General features: G+C 43.9%; 1 protein-coding gene across 1 annotated transcript; it reads left to right on the top strand.

Annotated features, from left to right (window-relative positions):
- LOC123757968 (LETM1 domain-containing protein 1) lies at positions 1 to 21,468 on the top strand. Its single transcript, XM_045741978.2, has 7 exons — positions 1 to 1,856; positions 7,456 to 8,094; positions 11,416 to 11,586; positions 13,690 to 13,803; positions 16,929 to 17,103; positions 19,852 to 19,995; positions 21,148 to 21,468. The coding sequence occupies exons 1-7, from the start codon at positions 1,807 to 1,809 to the stop codon at positions 21,322 to 21,324; spliced, it is 1,470 nt and encodes a 489-aa protein (XP_045597934.1). The 5' UTR covers positions 1 to 1,806; the 3' UTR covers positions 21,325 to 21,468.
- The last annotated feature ends 2,206 nt before the right edge of the window (positions 21,469 to 23,674 follow it).

Genomic DNA, 23,674 nt, shown 5'->3' on the forward strand with positions numbered 1-23,674 from the left:
AGTAAGACCGTGTTAAGGTTGGTAAACAAACGAAGCAACAGCTGATGTGCATCAACAATAACAGTGTTGGCTGCTCATGGTTCGACTCGTGGTTCAACCTGGACACCAAACGGACGTCTTAACACCTGGTCTCCCTAGGAACCGCCACCCAACGGAACGTTTGGCACCATTAGTGTTTGGGGTCGCAGGGAAGTTGATAGAATTTGTTTTCCCGTTTTTCGGTTGGCTCTTCAGGGCGTGGAGACGGTGTCCAGTGCCGGCTTGGCCGAGAGGTTCGGGCCTTCGTGGGCTCTTGGTGTACTCTTGGGACGTAGTTTGTATATGGCTCTTATTCTTCCAGAGGTCACTGGAAGATATTGCTTCATTTTTGCCTGACAGGGTTTAGTTTCAGTTGGGCTTTCGGGATTTTGCCTTTAGACTTTGAGTTTGTTCGGCTACCCAGAGTTCACAGGACGCCTGACACATATCGTCTGGGATCACTAGGTGTCTGTTGATGGTCTCCCAGTTGGTTCTCTATGACAGGATGGAGTCTGGCACTCATTTTCCAGGGGGATGCCAGGGGTAACCAAGTGTCAGCCAAACAGTGTTTATCTGCTGCAAGGTGCAGTAATTTTTTTGTTGACACAGTGTATAGCCTCTAGTCTTAGTTTTTCCCAATACGAGAATGACAAGGCACATATGGCCCTGTGCTGTAGCTGCCCCTAACCCAATAACAACGTTACTCCTGGTTCAGCCTCAAAGCTGGGCGAACGACTTACTACTCTCAGTGAATCAGAGTCCAGCAACACCCTCAGTGGGCCAGCGTCCAATACTGCCCTTGGTGGACTAGTGTCTGGCACTACCCTGGTGGACCAGCTTACAGCATTACCCCTCGGTGGACCAGCTTACAGCATTACCCCTCGGTGGACCAGCTTACAGCATTACCCCTCGGTGGACCAGCTTACAACACTACCCCTCGGTGGACCAGCTTACAACACTACCCCTCGGTGGACCAGCTTACAACACTACCCCTCGGTGGACCAGCAGCTTACAGCACTACCCCTCGGTGGACCAGCAGCTTACAGCACTACCCCTTGGTGGACCAGCAGCTTACAGCACTACTCCTCCGTGGACCAGCTTGCAGCACTACCCCTCCGTGGACCAGCTTGCAGCACTACCCCTCCGTGGACCAGCTTGCTGCACTACCCCTTGGTGGACCAGCAGCTTACAGCACTACCCCTCGGTGGACCAGCTTACAGCACTACCCCTCGGTGGACCAGCTTACAGCACTATCCCTCGGTGGACCAGCTTACAGCACTATCCCTCGGTGGACCAGCTTACAGCACTACCCCTCGGTGGACCAGCTTACAGCACTACCCCCTCGGTGGACCAGCTTACAGCACTACCCCCTCGGTGGACCAGCTTACAGCACTACCCCCTCGGTGGACCAGCTTACAGCACTACCCCCTCGGTGGACCAGCTTACAGCACTACCCCCTCGGTGGACCAGCTTACAGCACTACCCCCTCGGTGGACCAGCTTACAGCATTACCCCCTCGGTGGACCAGCTTACAGCACTACCCCCTCGGTGGACCAGCTTACAGCACTACCCCCTCGGTGGACCAGCTTACAGCACTACCCCTTAGTGGACCAGCTTCCTGCACTGACCACGTTCCAGCTTAAAGCATTCACCACTACCTGGACTGGTGGCCAGTGTCACTCTTGGCAAACCAGCTACACAAACGACACTCAGTAGATCAGCAGACTTCAAGATCCTGAAGCACACCCTCACTTCATAAATCAGCTGCTATTAAATAAAACCAGGACAATGATGAGTGCCAGTTATGGCATCGTTCGCTTAATGCCACCTCTCCATAGGTAAATAAAGAAAATAGTAGAAGGTAAAATGTTAGTCCAAAGCAGTGATGTATTATTAAACTTGTCAAATTGAAATTTCAGAAATTCTTGCCAATATCACATCCCCATTTGCTGCCTGCCTTAATTTCAACACTGCCATTCACTTACATTGAAATATGGTTTGAATTTTGCAAACTCTAAAATTTCCTCTTAAAATTCTTAAGTGCAGTACACTTGCAGTTCTTTAAAGTGATAATATAATGAGGATTGGAAGTGAGATGAAAGATAAGACCATTAATCAATTTAATTGGGTCTAATGTTGGTTATATGCTATGGTTGTTTGAAAGCAAGTTATTGGTACCAAGTGTGTGATGTTAGTCTTAAAATTTAATAATTAAATATAGTTTTAATATTTATATATATATATATAATATATAAACATATATATATATATATATATAATATATAAACATATATATATATATATATATATAATATATAAACATATATATATATATATATATATATATATATATATATAATATATAAACATATAACATAACATAACATAACATAACACTAAGAACTCTTTGACCCGGCCAGGATTCGAACCTATACTGGGTCAAAGAGTTCTTAGTGATCTATGGCTTGCGCGTTCATGCAGCTTTCTCACATATATATATATATATATATATATATATATATATATATATATATATATATATATATATATATATATATATATAAGAATCCCTCAGCAGCTCCCCAGTGCTTGTGTGCTGGTGCCATTAGCCTAAGGATCATGTCTGGTTTTTTGACCTGTGATCTTGTCACAGTGACCTATGACAAGACCAATTCTAGAACCTGGTGTTTTCTATGAAGTGAGTGGAGCTTGGAAGTCTGAGATCTAGCCCCAACTAAGGAAAACTGATCAGAAGTTCAGTCAAAACAAAATAAAACAACATGAAATAAATAAATATGAAGATAGATTGCTGTGGGGTGAATAACTATAGCCCTGAAGTTGTCTTCCCTCCTGGCAATGCATGGGACTGTGTCATCCCTGCAGGACCTGTCAATGGGATGCTGTAGTATTTAGCTGTGTAGTTACAGGATGAGAGTTTTGCTTGTGATATTCCATCTTCATAGTACTTTCTGGGGGGAGTCCTGTCAGCTCTCTGGAGCTATCCAGGCTGATATGGATATCAGCCTGGATAGCTTTTATATTAGCTTTCTGGCATCAGTCAAAGTGCATAGAGTTCGGGCCTACTGGGGATCATGAGCCAGAACCTGTCTCCCTCAGAGAGGCACGAGGAGCAATGATCTCCAGAAATCCCCGTGTGGTGTTTACTAGTTGTGTTTTTACGGTGGTTGAGCTTTTTGCTCTTTCGGCCCGCCTCTCAACTGTCAATCAACTGTTTACTAACTACTTTTTTTTTTTTTTTTTTTTTTTTTTTTTTTTTTTTTTTTTTTTTTTTTTTTTTCCCACACACCACACACACACACACACACACCCCAGGAAGCAGCCCGTGACAGCTGACTAACTTCCAGGTACCTATTTACTGCTAGGTAACAGGGGCATTCAGGGTGAAAGAAACTTTTGCCCATTTGTTTCTGCCTCGTGCGGGAATTGAACCCGCGCCACAGAATTACGAATCTTGCGCGCTATCCACCAGGCTACGAGGCCCCGAGGCTACCGAGGCCCCGAGGCTACCGAGGCCCCGAGGCTATCCACCAGGCTACGAGGCTACTCCCCAGAGGAAAATTAGCAAACTAGCATGACATTATCACGTTGCTGCACCACTGCGGTTGCTGCGCAACCCTCTCCCCCTCCCTCCTCCCCGAGAGAGGGAAGGGGGAGCCCCAGACCCTTGCGCTGGCAATCCACCCTTCAGTTCTTGGCTGATGTGATACTGACAAAGTCGTGTGCCTCTGGCTGCAGAATTTGTCTCGGTTTCTGTTCCTTGTGGCATGGTCCTGTCTTTACGGTCGGTGTGCAAGCCAGGAGTAATATTCTTCAGTACTCGGGCTGCATGTGCCTAGGGTTTTCTTCCCTAGGTGCCCTGTAAGTACTGCCTTTCCACAAGTCTCCTTGGGGTCTACTTCCGCGGTTCACTTACTGTTCGGTGATTGACCGCCTTTGGAGTCAGCTGGGGATTTTGTTTCCTTGTTTGCCTCTGGGTAGGGGGTAGTTTTCATCACTAGTTGGGGTGCAGGGTACAGTGCAGCTAGTTGTAACCTGTCATAGTGGCTGGCTCTGTACCGCCTGAGCGCATTGTCCTCTTGCGGGGTTTTTATTTTCTTTTTGTTTTCTCTGCCTGATGGGGGTGGGGGGTCTTTCCCTTGTGTTAGGTTGTTACCATTGTCTTGGTGGTACCCCCATTAGGTCATTGTCTTGGTGGTACCCTGTGAGTGGACACATCCTGGAGGTGCAGCTTTTAGCACTTTGCTTGGTAGTTTTGGGTGCTGACTGGCTGTGCTCTGCCTGGGCTTTCCCTGAGTGGACTACCATGACTAACAGTCCTGGGAAACCCCACGGGGGCTCTGTGGTTTGATGGATGCGACCCCTGAGTACCCTCTCGCTTCGTGGAAGTCGGATGGTTGCTCTGTCCCCTTGTCTCGGGGTACCAGTTACAGGTTGTGCCTCTGTCGTGCTGCCTGTCAGGTCAGTGATTCTTTTGACCAGGAGTTGTGTGACGTTTGTTGTTTGTACGTTCTCCAGTTCACCCAAGCTTCTGATCATGATATGAGGGTGCAGGCAGCTGCGGCATTGCATGCTAGGTTTTAGGTTGCTGCAACGCAATTGGTTACTTGCTTCACTGGATGCTGCAAAAGTGCCCCGTTTTGGTTATACGGCTCTGGACTTTGGGGTGGGAGTCGCTTCGACTTTGGTTCCATCTGCCCCTCCTTGTCCTTCCCCTTGGGTCGTGCGTCCGGTTCCTTTGCCCTTGCTTCTGGCTCCGAAACGTCTGAGGGTTTCGGAGTTGGGACAGGGTCTAGTTGGTGTTGAGACTGGCAGTTTCGGGGAAGTCCCCTTCTGGGATGGCCGCAGAGGTATTTGAGCCTGGTTCTCCAGCTGGAGCTTCTGGGTCTGACCAGTGGGCCCCCTCCATTCCTGCTTTTTCAGCAGCTCCTGCCTTTTCTCTAGAGGCGTGGGGGTTTTAGAGGACAGCTCAATCCCGGGTCCTTGGGGTGAGGTTCCCGGGGCAGAGGAGGGGTTGACTTGGGGGCCTCAACCCCTCCTCAGAGTGGGTTTGCTTGGGCGTGTTTGAAACGATCTCGTCCCTCAGGTGGGTTCTTGCTTGTTTCTAATTCTGACGAGGGACTGCGCAAAACTCGGGTTCATTCTGGACTTGTCCTGTCGAAACCTGTGTTAATAGGCCCTCCTTTTAGATGACGTCTCTGACCTAGGTTTGTCTTCTGTTGGAGCCAGATGCTTGAATGGTGTCCCTGGACCTCAAGGACTTGTACTGGCATGTCCTGATTCATCCAAGGTTCCGGGACTGGGTCGGTAGTGTTACCGCTTTCGTTGCCTTCCCTTCGGTTTGAATCTAGCTCCTCATATTTTCACATGCCTTACTCAGGTTGTAGTGGCCCACCTGCTTTTGTTAGATGTTCAGGGTCTGGCCTACCTCGACGACTGGCTGGTGTGGGCTCCCAGCCAGTTCACATGTCTGCTCACCTGGGATCTGGTTCTTTCCCAGATCGTCGGGTTTTGGTTCCTGGTGAACTGGCGGAAGACCCGTCTGGTTCCCTCTAAGGTTCGGTCTTGGCTGGGTCTTGTGTGGGACGCTCGGACCGCTTCCTTGTCTCTCCCTGTGGCAGCTCTGCTTCCGCTGCATTCCCGCCTTCGCCTGTTTTCGTGGGGCTCCCGGGTCACATGGCGGTTGCTCGAGGGTTTGTGCAGGAGCCTGAACTTTGCCATGATGGTCTACCCGCGGAGTCAGGTGTGGCTTAGTCGGCTATCCTATTTCTTCGGGGACATCCCTTCCGCCTCTCTTGCGACTGCTGGGTTCGGCCTTTGGGGCTTTGCATCGGTTGCTGGGTTGGCGGCTTCCTCTGGATTTTTTTGGGTTCAGTGCCTTATCACCTACCCGAGCCCTCGCTCGATGTGTTCACAGACGTGTTGTCTCTTGACTGGGGCTTTGTGACCAGTGCTCAAGGCTGGCCAGGGTTGCTGGGGTCAGCTCTTCTGTCGGGCTCGCAGCACGTTGCGGGAGTTCGCGGCTGTGTGGCAGTTGCTCCGGAGGATTCGGGTTGCTCGCGGATTGATGATCAGGCTCATTCGGTCTGTTCCCTCATGGTTCATTGCCTGAACAGCGGGGGTTCTCTGGGGTCCTTGGCTCTTTGGGGCTGGTCGCTTCGGGTGACTCGTTTGCCGAGTTCTCAGGGGTTTGGCTCTCCTGGCAGTTCACGTTTGGGGGGTGTTTCGGTTCATTCCCTTTTCCACCCACGGAATGAACGGTTGCCGCCGACTCGTTCAGTTGGCTCTCCCGGACGTTTGGGGACCCCGGAGGTGGACCTCTTCGCGTCGGCGTGGTCAAGGGGTCTCCCGGTATACGTGGCGCCCTTCCCTGACTCTGAGGCCGTCGGGACCGACGCCTTCTGGCAGGACTGGGAAGATATGTTACTGTATCTTGAATACTGTTAATTTGAGTACTTTCATTATTCATATGGGCAATTCAATCTTCCCTGACTCCTCTTTCATGAGGTAGTTACTTCTGTGGCTCTCCTCTACCTCTGGTGAATAATCTTTTTTGTTTTTCTTTATGGTTATATAGTAACAAGGAGCCACCATAGGAGTCCACCCATAAAACCAGCATTGAATGTAATGAAATACCTCTTTCTGGTGGGTCCTTGGTGGCTCCATGGGATCCCTTTTTCCCCATTCTGGGGCTGTGGGTTTCCGTTTTCTGGGCTATACGATCGAGTTTTTAGGTTTGTGGATTGAGGAGGGTATGCATGTCCCCTGGTGGTGTACACTATTTGTCTCCGCCTCCACCAGGGATCGAACCTGGAACCTTAGGACTACGAATCCGAAACGCTGTTTACTCAGCTGTCAGGCGCCTGGGCTGACAGCCCAGGTGTCATCTGGTGTCACTTGAGTATGTCAGTTAGTGTTTACTCTGTAGCAATGATTGTTTGCATTATTTACTCTGGCACGCTTAATTTCCTTTAAGCTTTGTATTTTTTTGGTGCACTTGTGTTTTCTGATGTTTGTTTTCTTGGTTTTGAGTTGATCTCCGATTCTCAAGCTCCCTTCATCTCATAGAACGAAGCAGATTATGATCCTAGTTTCGGGTAGGCAAAGATGGGTCTCAGAGGCCAAGTGTGACTAGCTTTGGCTTGGCTGTATGAGAGCTAAGCTCATTTTGAATACAGTATTCAAAACATAAATTCAAAAATGTTTTATACCTACCAGCTAACTTTCTAACAAAGTAATAAACTACTTAGACTACTTAAGTATTGTCCAAAAATATGTAAATTCACTTGTGCATATAACACAACCAATAAGAAGGTATCTTGTACAATGTATAACGTCTGGAGTGACATAATAACATTGTCAGAAAGTACCTTTTCACAAGCTCAAATTTGTCCTCATACCATATTCCTTTATTTTCAGATGTACCTCATGGAGAATGATGAACCATAAGTGTCTGTGGTTATGTGATGGTGCAATTTGGCAGAATCCTTATAACACACTAATACGGGTAGCATCCTTTAACACAAGAGAGGTAAAGAAACCCATGTCAAAAACTCAAATAAGGAAGCAGGATTTGACGACAAAATTAAAGGATTCTGCTACTATTTGTACGTGGTTGCCAAAGATAAGTATTGAAGGCAATAACTACACCCCAATGATTTGCTCAAAATATAACATTCATTGCAAAAGTAATTTAAATTTCCAGAAGCAACCTAATGACTTCCCAGAAGAAAATATGGTATCTAAAAACAGTAATGGTGTGACAAACAAGGAAAGTGAGAAGGTTAATTCCTCCAGGAATGTTACCTCCTCTGATGATGCAGCAATAGACCCAGCATCCATTCAGTCCTCAGAAAGCTCAAGAAAAACTAAAAAAGAAATAAGTATGGATAACACTGTAAGTGAAAAACTTCCGTCTCGAATTCAGAATTATTTCTTAAAACGATATTCTTGGTACTTAAAGAACTTCCAACAATCTTTGGAAAATGAAATGCCTGACACCTTCAACATGTTTCGAATCTTCACAGTTGGAGTTCGAAAATTTGTTTTTGATTTCAAGTAAGTGGAATTGTAAATGATTTATGCAATTATTAGAATCTGTAACTACTAATATTCTTATATTCACAGTTGTTAAAGAAAAATTAATAAATAAATTTTCCCTCCCCAACTCCTGCCAAGATTGATATTGAAAGAGATTGAGAAAAACCTAGAAAAGGGAGGCAGACAGCAGCGTGGCAAGGTGATGACATTGTTTGTTTGCTAATTTTCGTTTGGGGAGTTCTGCCCATTCGTTCGGCTTTCGGTAGCAATATTTTAACAAGAATAGGGGCCTACCTTTCTGGGTGCCAAACCCGGTCGATGACAGACATAGAATGCTCCCAACCACATAGGCCATTTCTCCTCGTGCCTCTCTGAGGGGGCCAGGTTCTTGCTTGTGGTCCCCGGTAGGCAAGAACTCCATGCACATTGACTAATGCCAGAAAGCTCATATATCCATATCAGCCTGTATAGCTCCGGGGAGCCTCCGGGTCTCGCCCAGTAAATGGCATTTCATTGTATTCAACGCTTGTTGTTTTGTGTTTATTGCCTTCTCGTTAGTTTTCCCACACCCTTATCTCTCCTATTTTCAGGGATGGAGGTTCTGCCTTCAGCATCAGCTTCCTCCTCCTGTCAAAAGCATTCACGATGTTCTCGGTGGGTTTATGTGTGTCGGCCTTTTGTTTCTTGCATCTTTGCCAACAGGGTGGAGCTATTAGTCTTTACTCTTCCTGGATCTCCCATTTCCTGGATGCAAGGGGCCTTTAACTTAATAGGTATGGGCTCTGCAGCTGACTCACTTCTATGTACAGTCTCTGCTGGTTTGATGGACATTAGGTGGTTTTGGTGACATCTTTTTAGAAGTGGGTGTCCCAGTTGTCCATTCTTCCCTAAAGGGATTCATTGGACCTTTGGTTCTTTCTCTGGTCTGTTTGATTTCTTTTCCCTTGACTGCATTCAAACAAATTCGTCTGGTCCTGGAGGCGGAGGCTTGGTTGGTGTCCTTGGATCACCTGGCTGCATCTTTTTTAGGTTTAGTTCCTTGGCATCTTTTTCCCCTTCTTTGCTCAAGCTGTCCATGAACTCCTTGGGTCTTGGCTTTGGTTTGTTTCCAGCAGTCACCATGTCAGTCAAGGTCATTGGCCTATTTAGTTGCACTGGTCACACATGGCAGTGCACAAGTTGGCAGCAGTTTGGTTTATGCTGCAAGATCTTTGTCTTCTTGGTTCTTTGGGCTTAGCTCTTTGCATATTTCACATGCAGGGTTTGTGAAATGTTTCTTATGGCCTCTCTTGTTTTTATTAAATTTTGAGAAAATTGATGGTCAACGACGCAGCCTTCGTGTTGGATTTGCCTGTTTGGTCATCCCCAGGTGGACCTATTTGCCTCAGCAAGGAACTGGAGGATTCTGGTGTATGTTGCCTCATTCCTGGATCTTAAGGCATTCACTGTGTATATATTTTGGCTAGGATTGAAATCAGTGATTTCTTTCATCTCTCCTCTCTGGTTTGGCTTCTTCCCAGACTTGACCAACTGGAGATGTTTGTTAGCGTGGGGACTGTGGTGGCCAGCTAAGCCTTGGTTTCTAGCCCTCTGGCCTTCGTGTCCAAACCTGCTCATCATTTGGTGCTCCGCCTTTTCCAGCGAATCGATGGGGAGAATTATCTTGACGGTTTAAGGCTCTCTAATTATCTTTGAGTGAACACCTTGTAAGTCGGTTTTACTGCCATCTATATGCGAATCAGGTGGCTGGTCTTATGTTGTTGCATCTTTGGATTTTGCTTATTTTGGAGAGCTCTTCTTTTCTGTTGTGTTTTTCTGTTGTGTTTTTCTTTTGTACTATGGTGATTTTTTTTTTTTTATTTATTTATATATCCTGTACAAGAGTTCTTACATTTTTGTACAGCCACTAGTATACGTAGCATTTTGGGCATGTCTAAAATGCATAGCATTTTAGCATGTCCTTAATCCTATGTTCCCTGGAATATGACCCCGCAAAAAGTCGTTTAACAACCAGGTATCCATTTTACTGTTGAGGTAAACAGAGGCTACAGTTACGGATTTGCGCCCAGTAAATCCTCCCAACCTACTCCTATTGCTGTTATTACACTCTATACACACGTTATATATAAGTATCTACATTTGTGTTCACATTAGCGAACCACTAAGCTGGTATGGTGAGTGCAGTCAATAAAAGGTGGCCACAGTCAAAAGTTGATGCCACCACCCTCCCTCCCACAGCATTACTCCTCCCTCCATGGAGCACAGTGCTAAATATCACCACAATCCTGCTATTATCAGAATCCTGGTCAGTTTTATCAGTCAGGGGTCTTCTGTAATACTATCATCGCTAAATAATAGCATGAACATATATATTTTGACATTTTTAGGCGATACTGTGGTCACAAGCTGAACAGCAGTGCTGTGCGCTCATGCTGCATGCGTCAGCCATGGTGGCTCGCTCAATACTGATGCTCTCACATGCAGGAATGTTGGCCACGATTTTTTTTCTAGGTGGCGTCTGTCAACTATCGGTCGTGGCTGCACTACTGTATAGCTGCCCCTATCCCACGTGGGGCGTTTAAATTAAGGTGCTAAACACTAAAACAGCTATTAATGTATTGTGCAGTTTTGGTTTTGTTACTGAAATCATCTATATATGTATTGCGCAGTTTAAGGGTTAACCACTACACCACGGGGACTGCAGTGATCAGGAATCCTCAGTCTCCTCTTTGTCTCTATTGGGGGGTGGCCAGATTTTGACCCTGGTCTCTGGTAAGAATTTGTAAGTTATTGGATCCTGCTGTGGTACCTATGGTTTGGAAGCCACCAGGACCTGGATTCATAAAGTAGTTACGAGCCTATACTGTACGTCTTTCTCAATCTTTGGTGGCTTTGTTTACATTTATTAAACGGTTTACGAGTATCGAAACTTCCCAGTCAAATATTGTTATTGTTATAAAAAACCTTCTATTGCTTTAGAGCTCATAAACTGTTTAATATATAAAAACAAAGCCGCCAAAGGTTGAACAGTTTATGAACTCTAAAGAAATAGAAGGCTTTTTATAACAATAACAACATTTGACTGGGAAGTTTTGATACTCTTAAACTGTTTAATAAATGTAAACAAAGCTGCCAAAGATTGAGAAAAGATGCACCGGTTCATAAGTAGGTGTATAAATGCTTGTTGAATCCTGGTAGGTAACTTGGGGAGCTGCTGAGGGACCCACTTGAAGATGCATTTAATTACATTCAATGCTGGATTTTTATTACACTCGGTGCTTTACTTTTAAGTTCATGTTTTCAAAGCTACTGTTGAAATTTGCTAAAATTAACTTACAGAGACTTCATCAAGCTGATGGTACAGTTAAACCTGCCAGGCTGCACCTTACGCACACTCAACCATCATGAGTTGGAACTTTACTACTACATGCCTAGAGACATGATCAGGGTTTTCCCTGTTCTCCTCATATCTTCAATACCCTTTGGACAGAATATAGCTTTTCCTATTGGGTAAGTCAAGACTTTAACCTGTTTACACAGTACAGTAATGTAAAAATTTTGGCTCCATCTTCTGCAAGATAAATTGTGTATAATTTATTTCCAAAACTTATTTCATATTTAGTCAAGAGATTTTTTATCATTACAATATGATTTTTTGGGATTGTGCCCCCTAGGTAACTAACCTAGCTTATGTGATTGGTTTAGTGGTAAGCACAGTTGGGTGACAGCTGAGAGATCCTGGGTTTGTTTCTCACAATAGGACAGACATATTTTGGGCAGAGTTTGCTTTCACCTGGTCCCTCTGTTTACTTTGCAGTAAATAGGTACCTGTGACTTGGGCAACTATTGCGAGTTGGATCCTAGGGAAGGTTAGTAGGTGGCTTAAGAAGATCTTGATAAACCTAACAGGCTTTATGTTCCCAACTATGGAACACCATTGAGGTGAACCAAATGAGGCATTCCAGGCTCCTATGAAACTCTTGACCCACCTTTGGCCTTGACAAATTCCCCTTTGGCCCCACACAAGGTGCAGAGCACTTGAGAATCAGAGGTTAGCCTGGCATGGAGGTAAACTGCCTACTTAAAGCATGAAATGAACTGACAAACATTTGTCTTCTATAAGAAATGTTTGTCAATTCCTAATAAACCAACAGTGGGACAATGCCTTTCTGTCTCAAGCATCAGGCATGGATAACATCTTTGCTCCAAAGTCTTTATATGTACTTCCAGGGTGTTACAAACCTGACTCCATAATTGATACACTAAGAGTCAGGATCGTGGTGCTTTTGTTTTAGATGAATTAAGGACCATTCACTTCAGTATTTTTAGTGATAGGCCTTGAATGTTTGGGATTATATGTGGGATTTTTTGTAGGTGTGAAAGCTCTGGCAGTTATAATTATTCAAGAGGGCCTCTGCCCTCTTGAAGCCTCTGCTTGGTTAATGGTCCCATTTTCCTGCTAGACAAAACTTGAGGCTCGCAGAGCTAGTATACTATGTGATAAATAATGTTAGTGTAGCATAAAGCTATATGTTAGGTATGTGTTGAACTGATTAGTAACAAGTAAATGTTTGTATGGAAGAATAAGTAATGTTACCTTACGATCAGTTCTATGAGCAGGCAGCAACCTGGATGTTTTCTTTTCTATCTGGTGACGACGAGAGGTGGACGTCTTGGGGCTGTGTGGCTATTTATCTTTCTTACCTCCTTCCTTTCTTCTCTCTTCTTATTCTTTAACTAACAAGTTGAGTACATGTCTATTTGTTACTGTGCCATAAATGTTCTAAGAGTATTTGCTTGTGTCCTCTAAGCCACTGTTTTGAGACCCTGAGTGTTTGCCTTACTGGGGTGGCCTAGTGTGACCACATCTGGTGTTTGTTATCTAGTGTTGTGTTCTGCCTTTAAGGAAAGTAGACTTATCTCTAATTTGGTGGTTGTAATCCCTCATCTCCCACTTATGTGGAGTCGGGGAATTAATGTAAGATCAAGTGGTAAGGTATTTATTGTACTTTGAGGGTTTAGGGTTAATAAATGATATATTAAGGGTTTTTCCAGGAGTTTCCATCGTCCTTGCTGTAGTGGGGTAGTTGATCTCTCCAGATGTCAGTCCATATATTGTTGATCATACTTTTCTGGGAATTGTTTTCCCTGGGGGCCAGGCCTTACCTAACTCCACTGATTGGAACTCCATGACCTTAAACATTGACCTACAGAGTAAGCACTCGTCTTTAACACAGGCTTGGGGGGGGGGGGTAGCCCATGGAGGGGCTCTTTATGCTCATCAACCATTCCTGGTCTCTGATTCCATTGGTGGATAGTACTTCACTAAGGAATGAGGGCTTTTTCTTGTCCTCTATCCATGTTTGAGCTGGATTTCTTTGCTGTTTCCCTTGCCCAGGTGCGCTTCCATGTTCTATTGGGTTCCACAGACATTTGTGGAGTCTGGAACCTGATGGGGGGGAAGTCCCTCCTAGATATGAATATTGGTCCAATCTGTTGAACAGTTTGAATTGAATAGAACATGTTCAGCCTCTGTAGGACTTTGATGAAGTCCCACTGTATTACTGTATCAGTGTATTATAGCAGTAATTCACTTAAATTCTTAATTTTCAGGTACTGGTTTCCCCGTTATCTTTTATGCCGCCACTTTTGGGATATTCAGCAGCGCCATGATTTTGCAGTATTAGCCTTAAAGAAAAGGTTGTTCAATGCTCGACCAGTCTTCAGGTAATAAAGAAAGACTTTTTACATTTTTACTATACAGTTTTGCAAGCCTCATTATGTTTTATGACTACTTCATCACTTTACAAGTGTGTTTTCTGGGGTGAGCCCCAGAGCTATCCAGGCTGATATGTATATATTAGCTTTCTGGCATCAGTCAATGTGCATAGAGTTCTTGCCTACCGGGGACCACGAGGCAGAACCTGGCCCCCTCGGAGAAGCACTAGGAACAATGGTCTATAGAAACCCCTGTGTGGTTGGAAGCATTCTATGTCTGCCATCAACCGAGTCTGGCACCCAGAAAGGTAGACACCCCAAAACAAACCCCCTATTCTGGTAAAAAATATTGCTACCGAAAGCCGAATGAGTGGACAGAACTCCCCAAATGAAAACTAGCAACTGGCATGACGTCATTACGTTGCCGTGCCACTGTCTGCGCAATCCCCCCCTTCCCGGGAGGGGGATGGGGGAGCACAACCCTCGTGCCAGTGATCCACCCTTCAGTTCTTGGCTGATGTGGTACTGGCAGGTAGTGTACCTTTGGCTCCAGAATATGTTTGTTTCTTTGCCTTGTGGTGTGGACTGTCTCTATGGGTGGTGTGTGAGCCAGGAGTAATATTCTTCGGTACTCAGGCTGCATGCGCCTAGAGTTAGCTTCCCTAGGTGCCCTGTAAGTACTGCCCTTAGGGCTTAGGGCCACCTTCCACAGGTCACCTTGGGATCTACCTCCACTGTTTCTTTTACTGCTCGGTACTTGGCCACCCTTGGGATCTACCTCCGCTGTGTCTTTTACTGCTTGGTACTTGGCTGCCCTTGGAGTCAGCTGGGGTTTTTTGTTTGCCCTTGTTTGCCTTTGGGTAGGAGTAGTTTTCGTCACTAGTTGGGGCACAGGATACAGTGCAGCTAATTTTCTGTTCTTTTTCTGTTTGTTTTTGTTGCCTGGTAGGGAGTCTGCCTCTTGGCTGGTGGTGCCCTATTGTTATTCGGTGGTCCTCCACTAGGCCCCCCGCAAGTGTACATTAGGGGTGCAGCTTTTAGCTGTTTTGTTTGGTAGTTTTGGGGCACCAGTTAGCTGTACTCTGCCTGGGCTTCCCTTAGTATGGCCTGTTGTTTGCTCGCGCATGGTCCCACGATTTGTGGGCCTTTCGGGTCATCTTGTGCAGCCTGCAGTAGCGTTGGGTGATTCTTCCTCCTTCGGGGGGTTTGGAGCTGGCAAGGCAGGCCTCTTCTCCTTTGCTCTATTGGGTCATCTCGGAGTGGGTTCGCTTGGATGTGGTTGAAACGACCTCATCCCTCAGGTGGGTTTCCCGCCTGTCTCGGGTCCTAACATGGGACTGCACGAACCTCTGGTTCATTCTGGACTTATCCCGTCTGAACCCGTGAGTTTATTGTCCCCTGTTTTCGGATGACTACCCAGGTCCCAAGTCCGTCTCCTGTTGGAGTCGGACACATGCATGATGTCCCTGGACCTCAAGGACGAGTATTGGCATGTCCTGATTCATCCGAGGTTCAGGGACTGGCTCGGTTTTGTTATGGGGCATCAAGGTTACTGCTTTCGTTGTTTTCCATTCGGCTTGAATCTGGCGCCACACATTTTCACATGCCTTACTCAGGTTGTGGTGGCCCGTCTGTGTCTGTTAGGTTTTTGGGTTCTGGCCTACCTTGACGACTGTCTAGTTTGGGCTCCCAGTCAGTCTGGACGTCTGCTCGCTGGGGATTTGGTTCTTTCCCAGCTTGCCAGGTTCGGGTTCCTGGTGAACTGGCGGAAGTCCCATCTGGTTCCCTCTCAGGTTCAGTCTTGGCTGGGTCTTGTGTGAGACGCTCGGACCGCTTCCTTGTCTCTTCCTTTGGCAGCTCTGCTTTAGCTGCGTTCCCGCCTTCATCTATTCTTGAGGGGTTCCCAGGTCATGCGGAGGTTGCTCAAGGGTTTGTGCGGGAGCCTGAACTTTGCCATGATGGTCTACCCGCTGGTTCGGGTGTGACTTCGTCAGCTGTTCTGGTTTCTTTGGGGACGTCCCTTCTGCCTCTCTTGCGCCCGCTGAGTTCAGCCTCCAGGGGCTCTTTGCAGCGTTAGTTGCTGGATTGCCGGCTTCCTCTTAGGCTTTTTCGGGGTTCAGTGTTTCAGCGCCTACCCGAGCCCTCGCTCAATGTGTTCACAGACGTGTCATCTCTTGGCTGGAGCTTTGTGACCAGTGCTCACCAAGCCAGCCAGGGATGATAGGGTTCGTCCTTCCTTCAGGCTCACAACACAGTGCGGGAGTTCGCGGGTGTGTGGATGTTGTGCGAGAGGATTCGGGTTGCTCACGGATCGACAATCTGGCTCCATTCGAACAGTTCCCAGGTGGTTCATTGCCTGAACCGTGGGAGTTCGATGGCTCTTGGCTCTTTGGGGCTGGTCGCTTCGGGTGACTCGGGGAGGGGGGGTGTGCAGACAGCGGCGTGGCAATGTGATGACATCATGCTAGTTGCTAGTTTTCATTTGGGGAGTTCTGTCCATTCGTTTGGCTTTTGGTAGCAATATTTTCACCAGAATAGGGGTTTGTTTTGGAATGCCTATCTTTTTGGGTGCCAGACCTGCTTGATGGCAGGCATAGAATGCTTCCAACCACATGGGGGTTTCTTTAGGCCATTGTTCCTCATGCCTCGCTGAGGGGGGGGCCAGGTTCTGGCTCGTAGTCTCCTGATAGGCAAGAACTCTATGCACATTGACTGATGCTAGAAAGCTAATAAAGTAAATACATATCAGCCTGAATAGCTCTGGGGAGCCTCCAGGTCTCACCCAGAAAATGGCATTTCATTATATTCAACACTAGTTGTTTATTGTCTAAGCTTTGTCTTCGTGATTGTCCTTTAATTTTTATAGTCCCTATTTCCTAAGTTATCATGTATGGATTGATAACATGAAATTATTTATTAGCTTTAGTAATCTGGTCCTGGTCTCTTGTATGTACTTATAACTCGTAAAGGCTTCATATGGTGCATTAGGCTTGGAGCTAACGAGGCAGGTAGCATCGGGAAGCCACTGAAAGAACTTAACAAAAGGATGCATTTCATTACATTCTTCACTGGATTTTTGTGTTTTGTGCACTTTTCCTCTCAATTTGTTTGACATTGAACTATGAACTTTGCAGATCACTACAAGCTGCTCTTTATACAATTGCTGATGAAAAATATCAAGAGAAATGCAAAACAGCATTTTATAAACTGGGTTCTGGAATTCATCCAACTGTTGATGAAATAGTCTCTCTTTTACCAGTATTTAAAGAAGAACCCTTCCACATCAACAGGATATTTTCCACCCATGTGGTAAGACCATTTATGTTATTATTTATGTTAATATTTATGCAGCTAAAATGTGCATAATAGGTTATATTCTGACTTCCTTAGACAGTGTCCTCTCAAGAACAAGACTAAGCACATTAAGGACAGATCAACATTTGTCCCATTACAATTTGAATCTTTTCAGATGTTCCCACTGGATCATAATAAGGCAAGGGAGATGGTATCTCCCTTGAAAAGTATCCAGCCAAAAATGACCATCACAAAGTTCATTCACCTACTCTCAACCCCCCCCCCCCTTTCAAACACTATTCAATATAAAAAGAGATCACCAACAAGCACACTGTTAATTGGCTCACCACTTGTTACCAAATCAAATCAAATCAAATGTTTATTCAGGTAAAGTACATACATACAAGGTGAGATACAAACATTGATGAATTTATAGATAGAGCTTGTATATACAATGCCTAAAGCCACTATTACGCAAAGCGTTTCGGGCAGGATTTCAAACTACCCTCAAATACCACTTGATGTCAGCAACTGCATGTCAACAAAATATCTTGATGCTTCGTATCTCTTATTTCTCTTGGCTCTTCCATGAGTCCAACAGGGTGGCTGAGACCAAGACTGTTTAGATAAGTGATTTATGTTGATAGAGATTTTGATTTTGTTGTAGAGTGGGCTTCTAGTTTTAGTGGATGTTTTGTGTACATGGGTACAAATCATTGTATGACTCGGGATTCTGTAACAACCTGACATTACAGAGTGCTCACTCACTTAGTGGCGCGACAGTGGCGATTCTCTTCGTGAGTTTTGTCCTCCATTTGTAGTTCATTGGAACATGGTCCTGGGATGTTAATGCTGGACATGCACATTTTTGGGAATGTTTAATTGCTACATAACCTCTGCATATTATATAATTCATTCTATAACTCCAGGTCTTACTTAATAGTTTTGTGTTTTTTTCCGAGTGGGCTACCTTAAATGGATTCCCATGCCACTGACCTAGATACCTCCAAGCTTTAGGCACCCCCCTTTCCCAGGCTCTTCCAAATCATAAGTGCCTACCAGAGACTAGTACAAGGACCTGGGCCCCTGAAAAGAGGTAAAGGGAATTTTGGGGGATATGTAGATCAATCCAGGCTGAACAAATAACCCACCAGAAAGGTAGAATGCACCATAACAAGCATGGGAAATCTTAGTAACCTTGATGTAAACTATGTACACAAGTTTGTCCAGTACCAACCACTAATTGGCAACACTCGCTTACTACCAGATAGCAACCTTGGCATCTCAGGGTCCCAGCCAGCTGTACCAGCCAATCATGTGCCTGGCAATTACTTAAGTCTAAATACCTAAGTGTAGTTACAGGATGAGACCTATGGTCGTGGTATCCTGTTTTCCTTATAATCTTTGTCATATGACACTTTGTAACTACTGATGGTTTTGGCCTCCACCACACCACAGTTGTTCCAACCATCTACTACTATGTTTGTAAAAAGGTAACTTTCTTTTAATTTTTGGGCACCTTTTGTTTCCTTAGCTTGAATCTGTTATCTTTTGTTCTTGAAGTTGCAGGTTTCAAAAATTCTTCTTTGTCTCTTTTTGTCAATTTCTGTTACTATTTTGTTCATAGTAATTATATCGCCTTTTTCCTACTATCTCCTAGCTTTGCTATATTGAACATCTCTAGCTTTTGCTCATAGCTATGGTCGTTGTTCATAGGGACAGAATCTGTCCCATATATTAAACTCTTCTAAAGAAATTTCTTTTCAATGGCTTATAAAATAGTGGAAAAAGTCGTGAAATTCATAAAGAAATGTGACCCCTATTGACACTAGCCAGAAGACATAGTTCACAGTTTACTACAAGAACCACAAGACTGTCAACTTGCTAACAAAGAACTCTCCTGACACCAAGTGAAATGCCGCTGTGAAAGAAACAAATGTCATCTATGCTTTACATTCGCACCTGGGGACGGTCAGTCCCAACTACTGTATTTCAATATACTGTACTGTATAGGGAAGACAACTACATCTCTTTCAAGGCATCTGACTATGCACAAAGATTACATCATTTCTATACACAAACCAGACTATCACCAGAGAGATCTTGACCAACAACAGCAATATAATTAATTGATACAACAATAACCACAGAAGATTAGACTGATTAGGAAAGCACTACATATCAAACACTCATTCAGCTATCAATAGATAGCTTACATCATACATCCTCACAACCAAGACAAAATATTCAGCTCATACCTCACCTACTGTCTCGGCTAACATCAACTGGATAACAGTTCACACCTCATCCTACGCTGTTATATATACTGTAGCTTTAGTTCATCTGTATACACTTCTCTGCCTCTGAGGATGTTGAAAATTTAAGTGAAACCAATCATCTAGCATGAGGCCAATTTGTAAAATAAACTTTTGGAGAGTATATTTTAACTTCCTAAGTGAAGAGCATAAGAAATATAAGAGACGTCATGCTAAAATCATTGATAAAATAATTTGTTACATTCATATACACATTCATATATATACTGTAATATATGTACTGGTATATATATATATTATGTGTGTGTGTGTGTATACACATACAACCACAGTGTGATTTTTGTTCTGTCTGCTTACCAATTGGTGATTGTATGTAGTGGTCATGTCCAGATCAGGAACAGTTCTTCCTGATGAGTTTCTTATGTGTATTTTAAACTTTGCAATAAATCAAATTATCACCCATTTTAGTAATGTAAATAACTTGCAGAATGGATTGCTGAGACTCCATGGACGGTCAGTTTGGTGGAGGCGACGTCGTCGATTGGAGGACCATGCACATATACTGCATTGCATGGATGCAGCAATATCAAGGGAAGGGATTGATTCACTGGATCATGACCAACTGAAATCAGTAGGCAGATTTTAATGTTAATTTTTATCCATTATGTATTTTCCATACTATATAAAAAATTTTGGTGAGGTTCACAATCCCCTAGTTGCTCTCTTTAGCCAATATCATTTACATGATTACCTGTCACTGGTTATGGGGAGCTAGATTTATCTCTTAAAGCCTTGCTTCCAGGAGTCAGATTCACAAAGCAGTTATGCAAGTACAGTACTTACGAATGGGTATATCTTTCCTCAATCTTTGACGCCTTTGGTTACATTTATTAAAAACTTTACAAGCATGAAAACTTCCCAGTCAACTGTTGTTATTATTATGATCAGCCTCCTGGTGCTTCGGAGCTCATTAACTGTTTAATAATTGTAAACAAAGTATTGGGAGGGGGTTAGGGATTTGAACCTCAGAAGGAAGCTCTGGGTGTTGCAGCCGACTGTTACTTGTGTACAGGCGGACAACGTCCCTAACCACTCCCTGACAGAACAAACAGCCAACCTCGGCAGCCACACTCCTGCTACCATCAGTCGACAAGCAATGGATACTGGAGTGCTTGGAATTTACCTAGATCACCCTGTATGCCTCTTGATCTTGGAGAGAGATTCAGCATCACATATTTATGGGTGCGACTCCAAAACTGGCCTCGTTGTCTTTGTACACACCCAACTCGAGCTCCTGTGACTCCCCACTCTCTCCTTGTTTGGAATGATCCCCTAAATCCCCCTTTTGTGAATTAGTGTCTACTGTCACGCTATCTGCAGCCATGATCCTCCCTCCCTCCCCCTACCATCCCCCTCCCCTCCCTCCCCCTTACCATCCCCCTCCCCTCCCTCCCCCTCCCCCCCTCCCTCCCCCCCTCCCCATCATGCATTGAAGTGGACCCCTGGGAAGCTATACAGATTTTGGATCTGCTAGATTTTTTTGCAGCCACTTCAACTTCCTTGCAAACTTGTGGAACTTTTTACTCTGAATAATATAAAATGCAAATTCAGAAATAACCAAATATTTTCTTGCTGGAATATCACATTTTAAGCTGTTAATTTTTCATGCAAACCTATATTGATGTTGATTCTATTTATATTCTTCATGATGAAAGTGCAATTATTTGTAATATTCTATAATTAGATAGTAAATAATTGACATCAAATATTTCTTTCTTTACAGTGTTTATTTCTTCGAGGACTCAACCCAACGAACATGAGTAGGGTAGCCATGATAGAGTTTCTAGAAAGTTGGCTCAGAGTGTCACGGGAAGTTGAGGCTTCAACTTATTCTCTGCTTCTCCACTTGCCCATTTTTCTAGCCTATAATCAACCTTCTAATATTGTTTTAATATATTAAAATATCACTAATATGTATACCTGCACATATTATTTGTTAATTTCTATTTCTTTGATATTTTTGTCAAGCCTTACATAAAACCCATCACTGTTAATGTATTTTAAAGCAATTTTGGTGGCATATCATTAAATGAAGTGGCACTGTCATGATATTCTCATAACCTCTTATATTTTTGGTCCCAGGGGAATGGCTCTCTTGAACCCTATCCCTATTCATATGAAGGTTGTTACAAAAATAGATGTGGGGACTATGGGGTACTGGTACTATTAAGGGGTAAGGGTCGTAACAAAGGTCATGGCATAGCATGCAACCCTTAACATTTAAGGGTCAACTGGCATATTACCATCTTCATATGAAGTGTTAGTAAGCAACAAAACTGTTTTTAAACATATTTTTAAAATGGTGTAGAGTGAAGGATATTGTGTCGTTATGTTTGCATTTAGTGGAGGGGTGGATTTGGTAGTTTTTTCGCATTTAATGTGACATGGTCATTGTATAAACAAAGTGTAAATCAATCGGTTTACTATGATCGAGAAGAAAAGTAATAATATTTACCCATTGATTGCGTGGGGTTTCTCTTATGGGTCTGGCTGACGAATATATCACTCAGAATTTCTTGGTGTGCTTTCTAATGCACCAATTACATGAATACACATGAAGATTAGAGGTTTATCTACTTCATTTAGCCTTGATTGAATATACCAAGGTATAATAACAATGAAATTAGATGATGGGTAGGTGTTTGTTGAATAATGGTACATGTACTCGGCAATGACCGACAGTTTGCCCAGCGACGAGTCTCGGTTTGAATGCTAGTGCCTTAATTAGCTTTGCAATGCTTCATTTACCTCTTAACACACCAATAATGTATATTTATATTCTTGAATTAAGCACTGGATGCAGACATTCACCTATAATATTCACGTCAACACAACGTCAGTTTGCCCAGCCACCTGCACTTCCAATTTGAAAGCTAATTTCATAATTAGATTTGCAATGGTTCATTTACCTCTCTAAACACCACAAATGGATATTTATATACAGGTATTTGATTTAAGGAATGGATGCACACATTGACGAATAATAACGAATGAAATTGATATAGAAGGCTTTAATAGACTTACTTCAAGTCCTCGGTCGATCATTGCAATGTAGAGTTGTTTTGGAGGGAATGACGTTACGTTATGCTACGTGAGGTTTTGTAAGCATGTATTTTGAGTTTTGAAATTAAAACTATATCCCGAAGATATGCCAATTAGTGAAAACTACGATGGGTCACATTTTGCCACAACCCCCCCCCCCCCTGCTGTTTTCAAATTATCGGAAATCTGACTCATGAGCATTATTTTGGACCAGAATTCTGGCTTGCTGCCCATACTTAGGACATGTCCGGACACCATGGACCTAGTGTCCGGACACTTTGGTGCCTAGAGTCCAGAGACAAAGGCCCTAGTGTCCAGACACCCTGGTGCCTAGTGTCCGGACACCATGGACCTTGTGTCCGGACACCCGGGTGCCTAGTGTCCGGACACCATAGACCATGATTGATTAGAGGTTTATCTACTTCATTTAGGCTTGACTGAATGTACCAAGTCGTAATAACTACAAAATTAGATGATGGATAGGCAGGTGTTTGTTGAATGGTGGTACTTGACAACAACCAACAGTTTGTCCAGCGACGAGACTCAATTGGAATGCTAATGCCTTACAACTTTTACGACAAAATATTAGTGAAAACGACAATGGGTCACATTTTGCCCGAAACCCACTGCTGTTTTAAAAATGTAAGAAATCTGACACATGAACGTTATTTTTTAGCCGAATTCAAGCTCACTGCACATGTTTGGAGTTTGAAATTACGACTTTTTATACCGAAAATATGCCTTTTTCATATTTTTCAAATATTATTGAAAGTGCAAAAGATAGAAAGAGAGAAAAAAAGGAAAAGAGAGAGTTAACGAAAGAGGGAGAGAAAGAGAAGAGACAAAAGGAGATCGAGAGAGAGAGAGAGAAAAGAAAAAGAAAAAAAGAGAGCAAACTATAGAAAAAGAAAGAAAAAGAGAAAAAATAGAGACAGGAAAGAGAGAGAGAGAGAGAAATTAAGATAAAAAGAGAAATAAAAATGCCGAAAATATGCCAATTAGTGAAAATTGCGATGGTCACATTTCCCCCCCCCCACTGTAGTTCTCAAAATATCGAAAATATCCCAAATCTGACTCTCGAACCTTATGTTTTAGCCGAATTCTGGCTCACTGCTCATATTTGAAGTTTGAAATTTTGACTTTTTAGGCCTAAAATATGCTCAGAAGGGTAAAAACTGCGATGGATCACATTTTGCCCAAAACCCCCT

The sequence above is a fragment of the Procambarus clarkii genome, chromosome 40, assembly GCF_040958095.1.
Source record: "Procambarus clarkii isolate CNS0578487 chromosome 40, FALCON_Pclarkii_2.0, whole genome shotgun sequence".
Taxonomy (NCBI): domain Eukaryota; kingdom Metazoa; phylum Arthropoda; class Malacostraca; order Decapoda; family Cambaridae; genus Procambarus; species Procambarus clarkii.

Coding starts and splice junctions, on each gene's coding strand:
- LOC123757968 (XM_045741978.2), top strand. CDS start 1,807: ATGATGAGTGCCAGTTATGGCATCGTTCGCTTAATGCCACCTCTCCAT. Junction 13,804..16,928: donor AATGCTCGACCAGTCTTCAG/GTAATAAAGAAA, acceptor TGAACTTTGCAG/ATCACTACAAGCTGCTCTTT. Junction 19,996..21,147: donor ATCATGACCAACTGAAATCA/GTAGGCAGATTT, acceptor CTTTCTTTACAG/TGTTTATTTCTTCGAGGACT.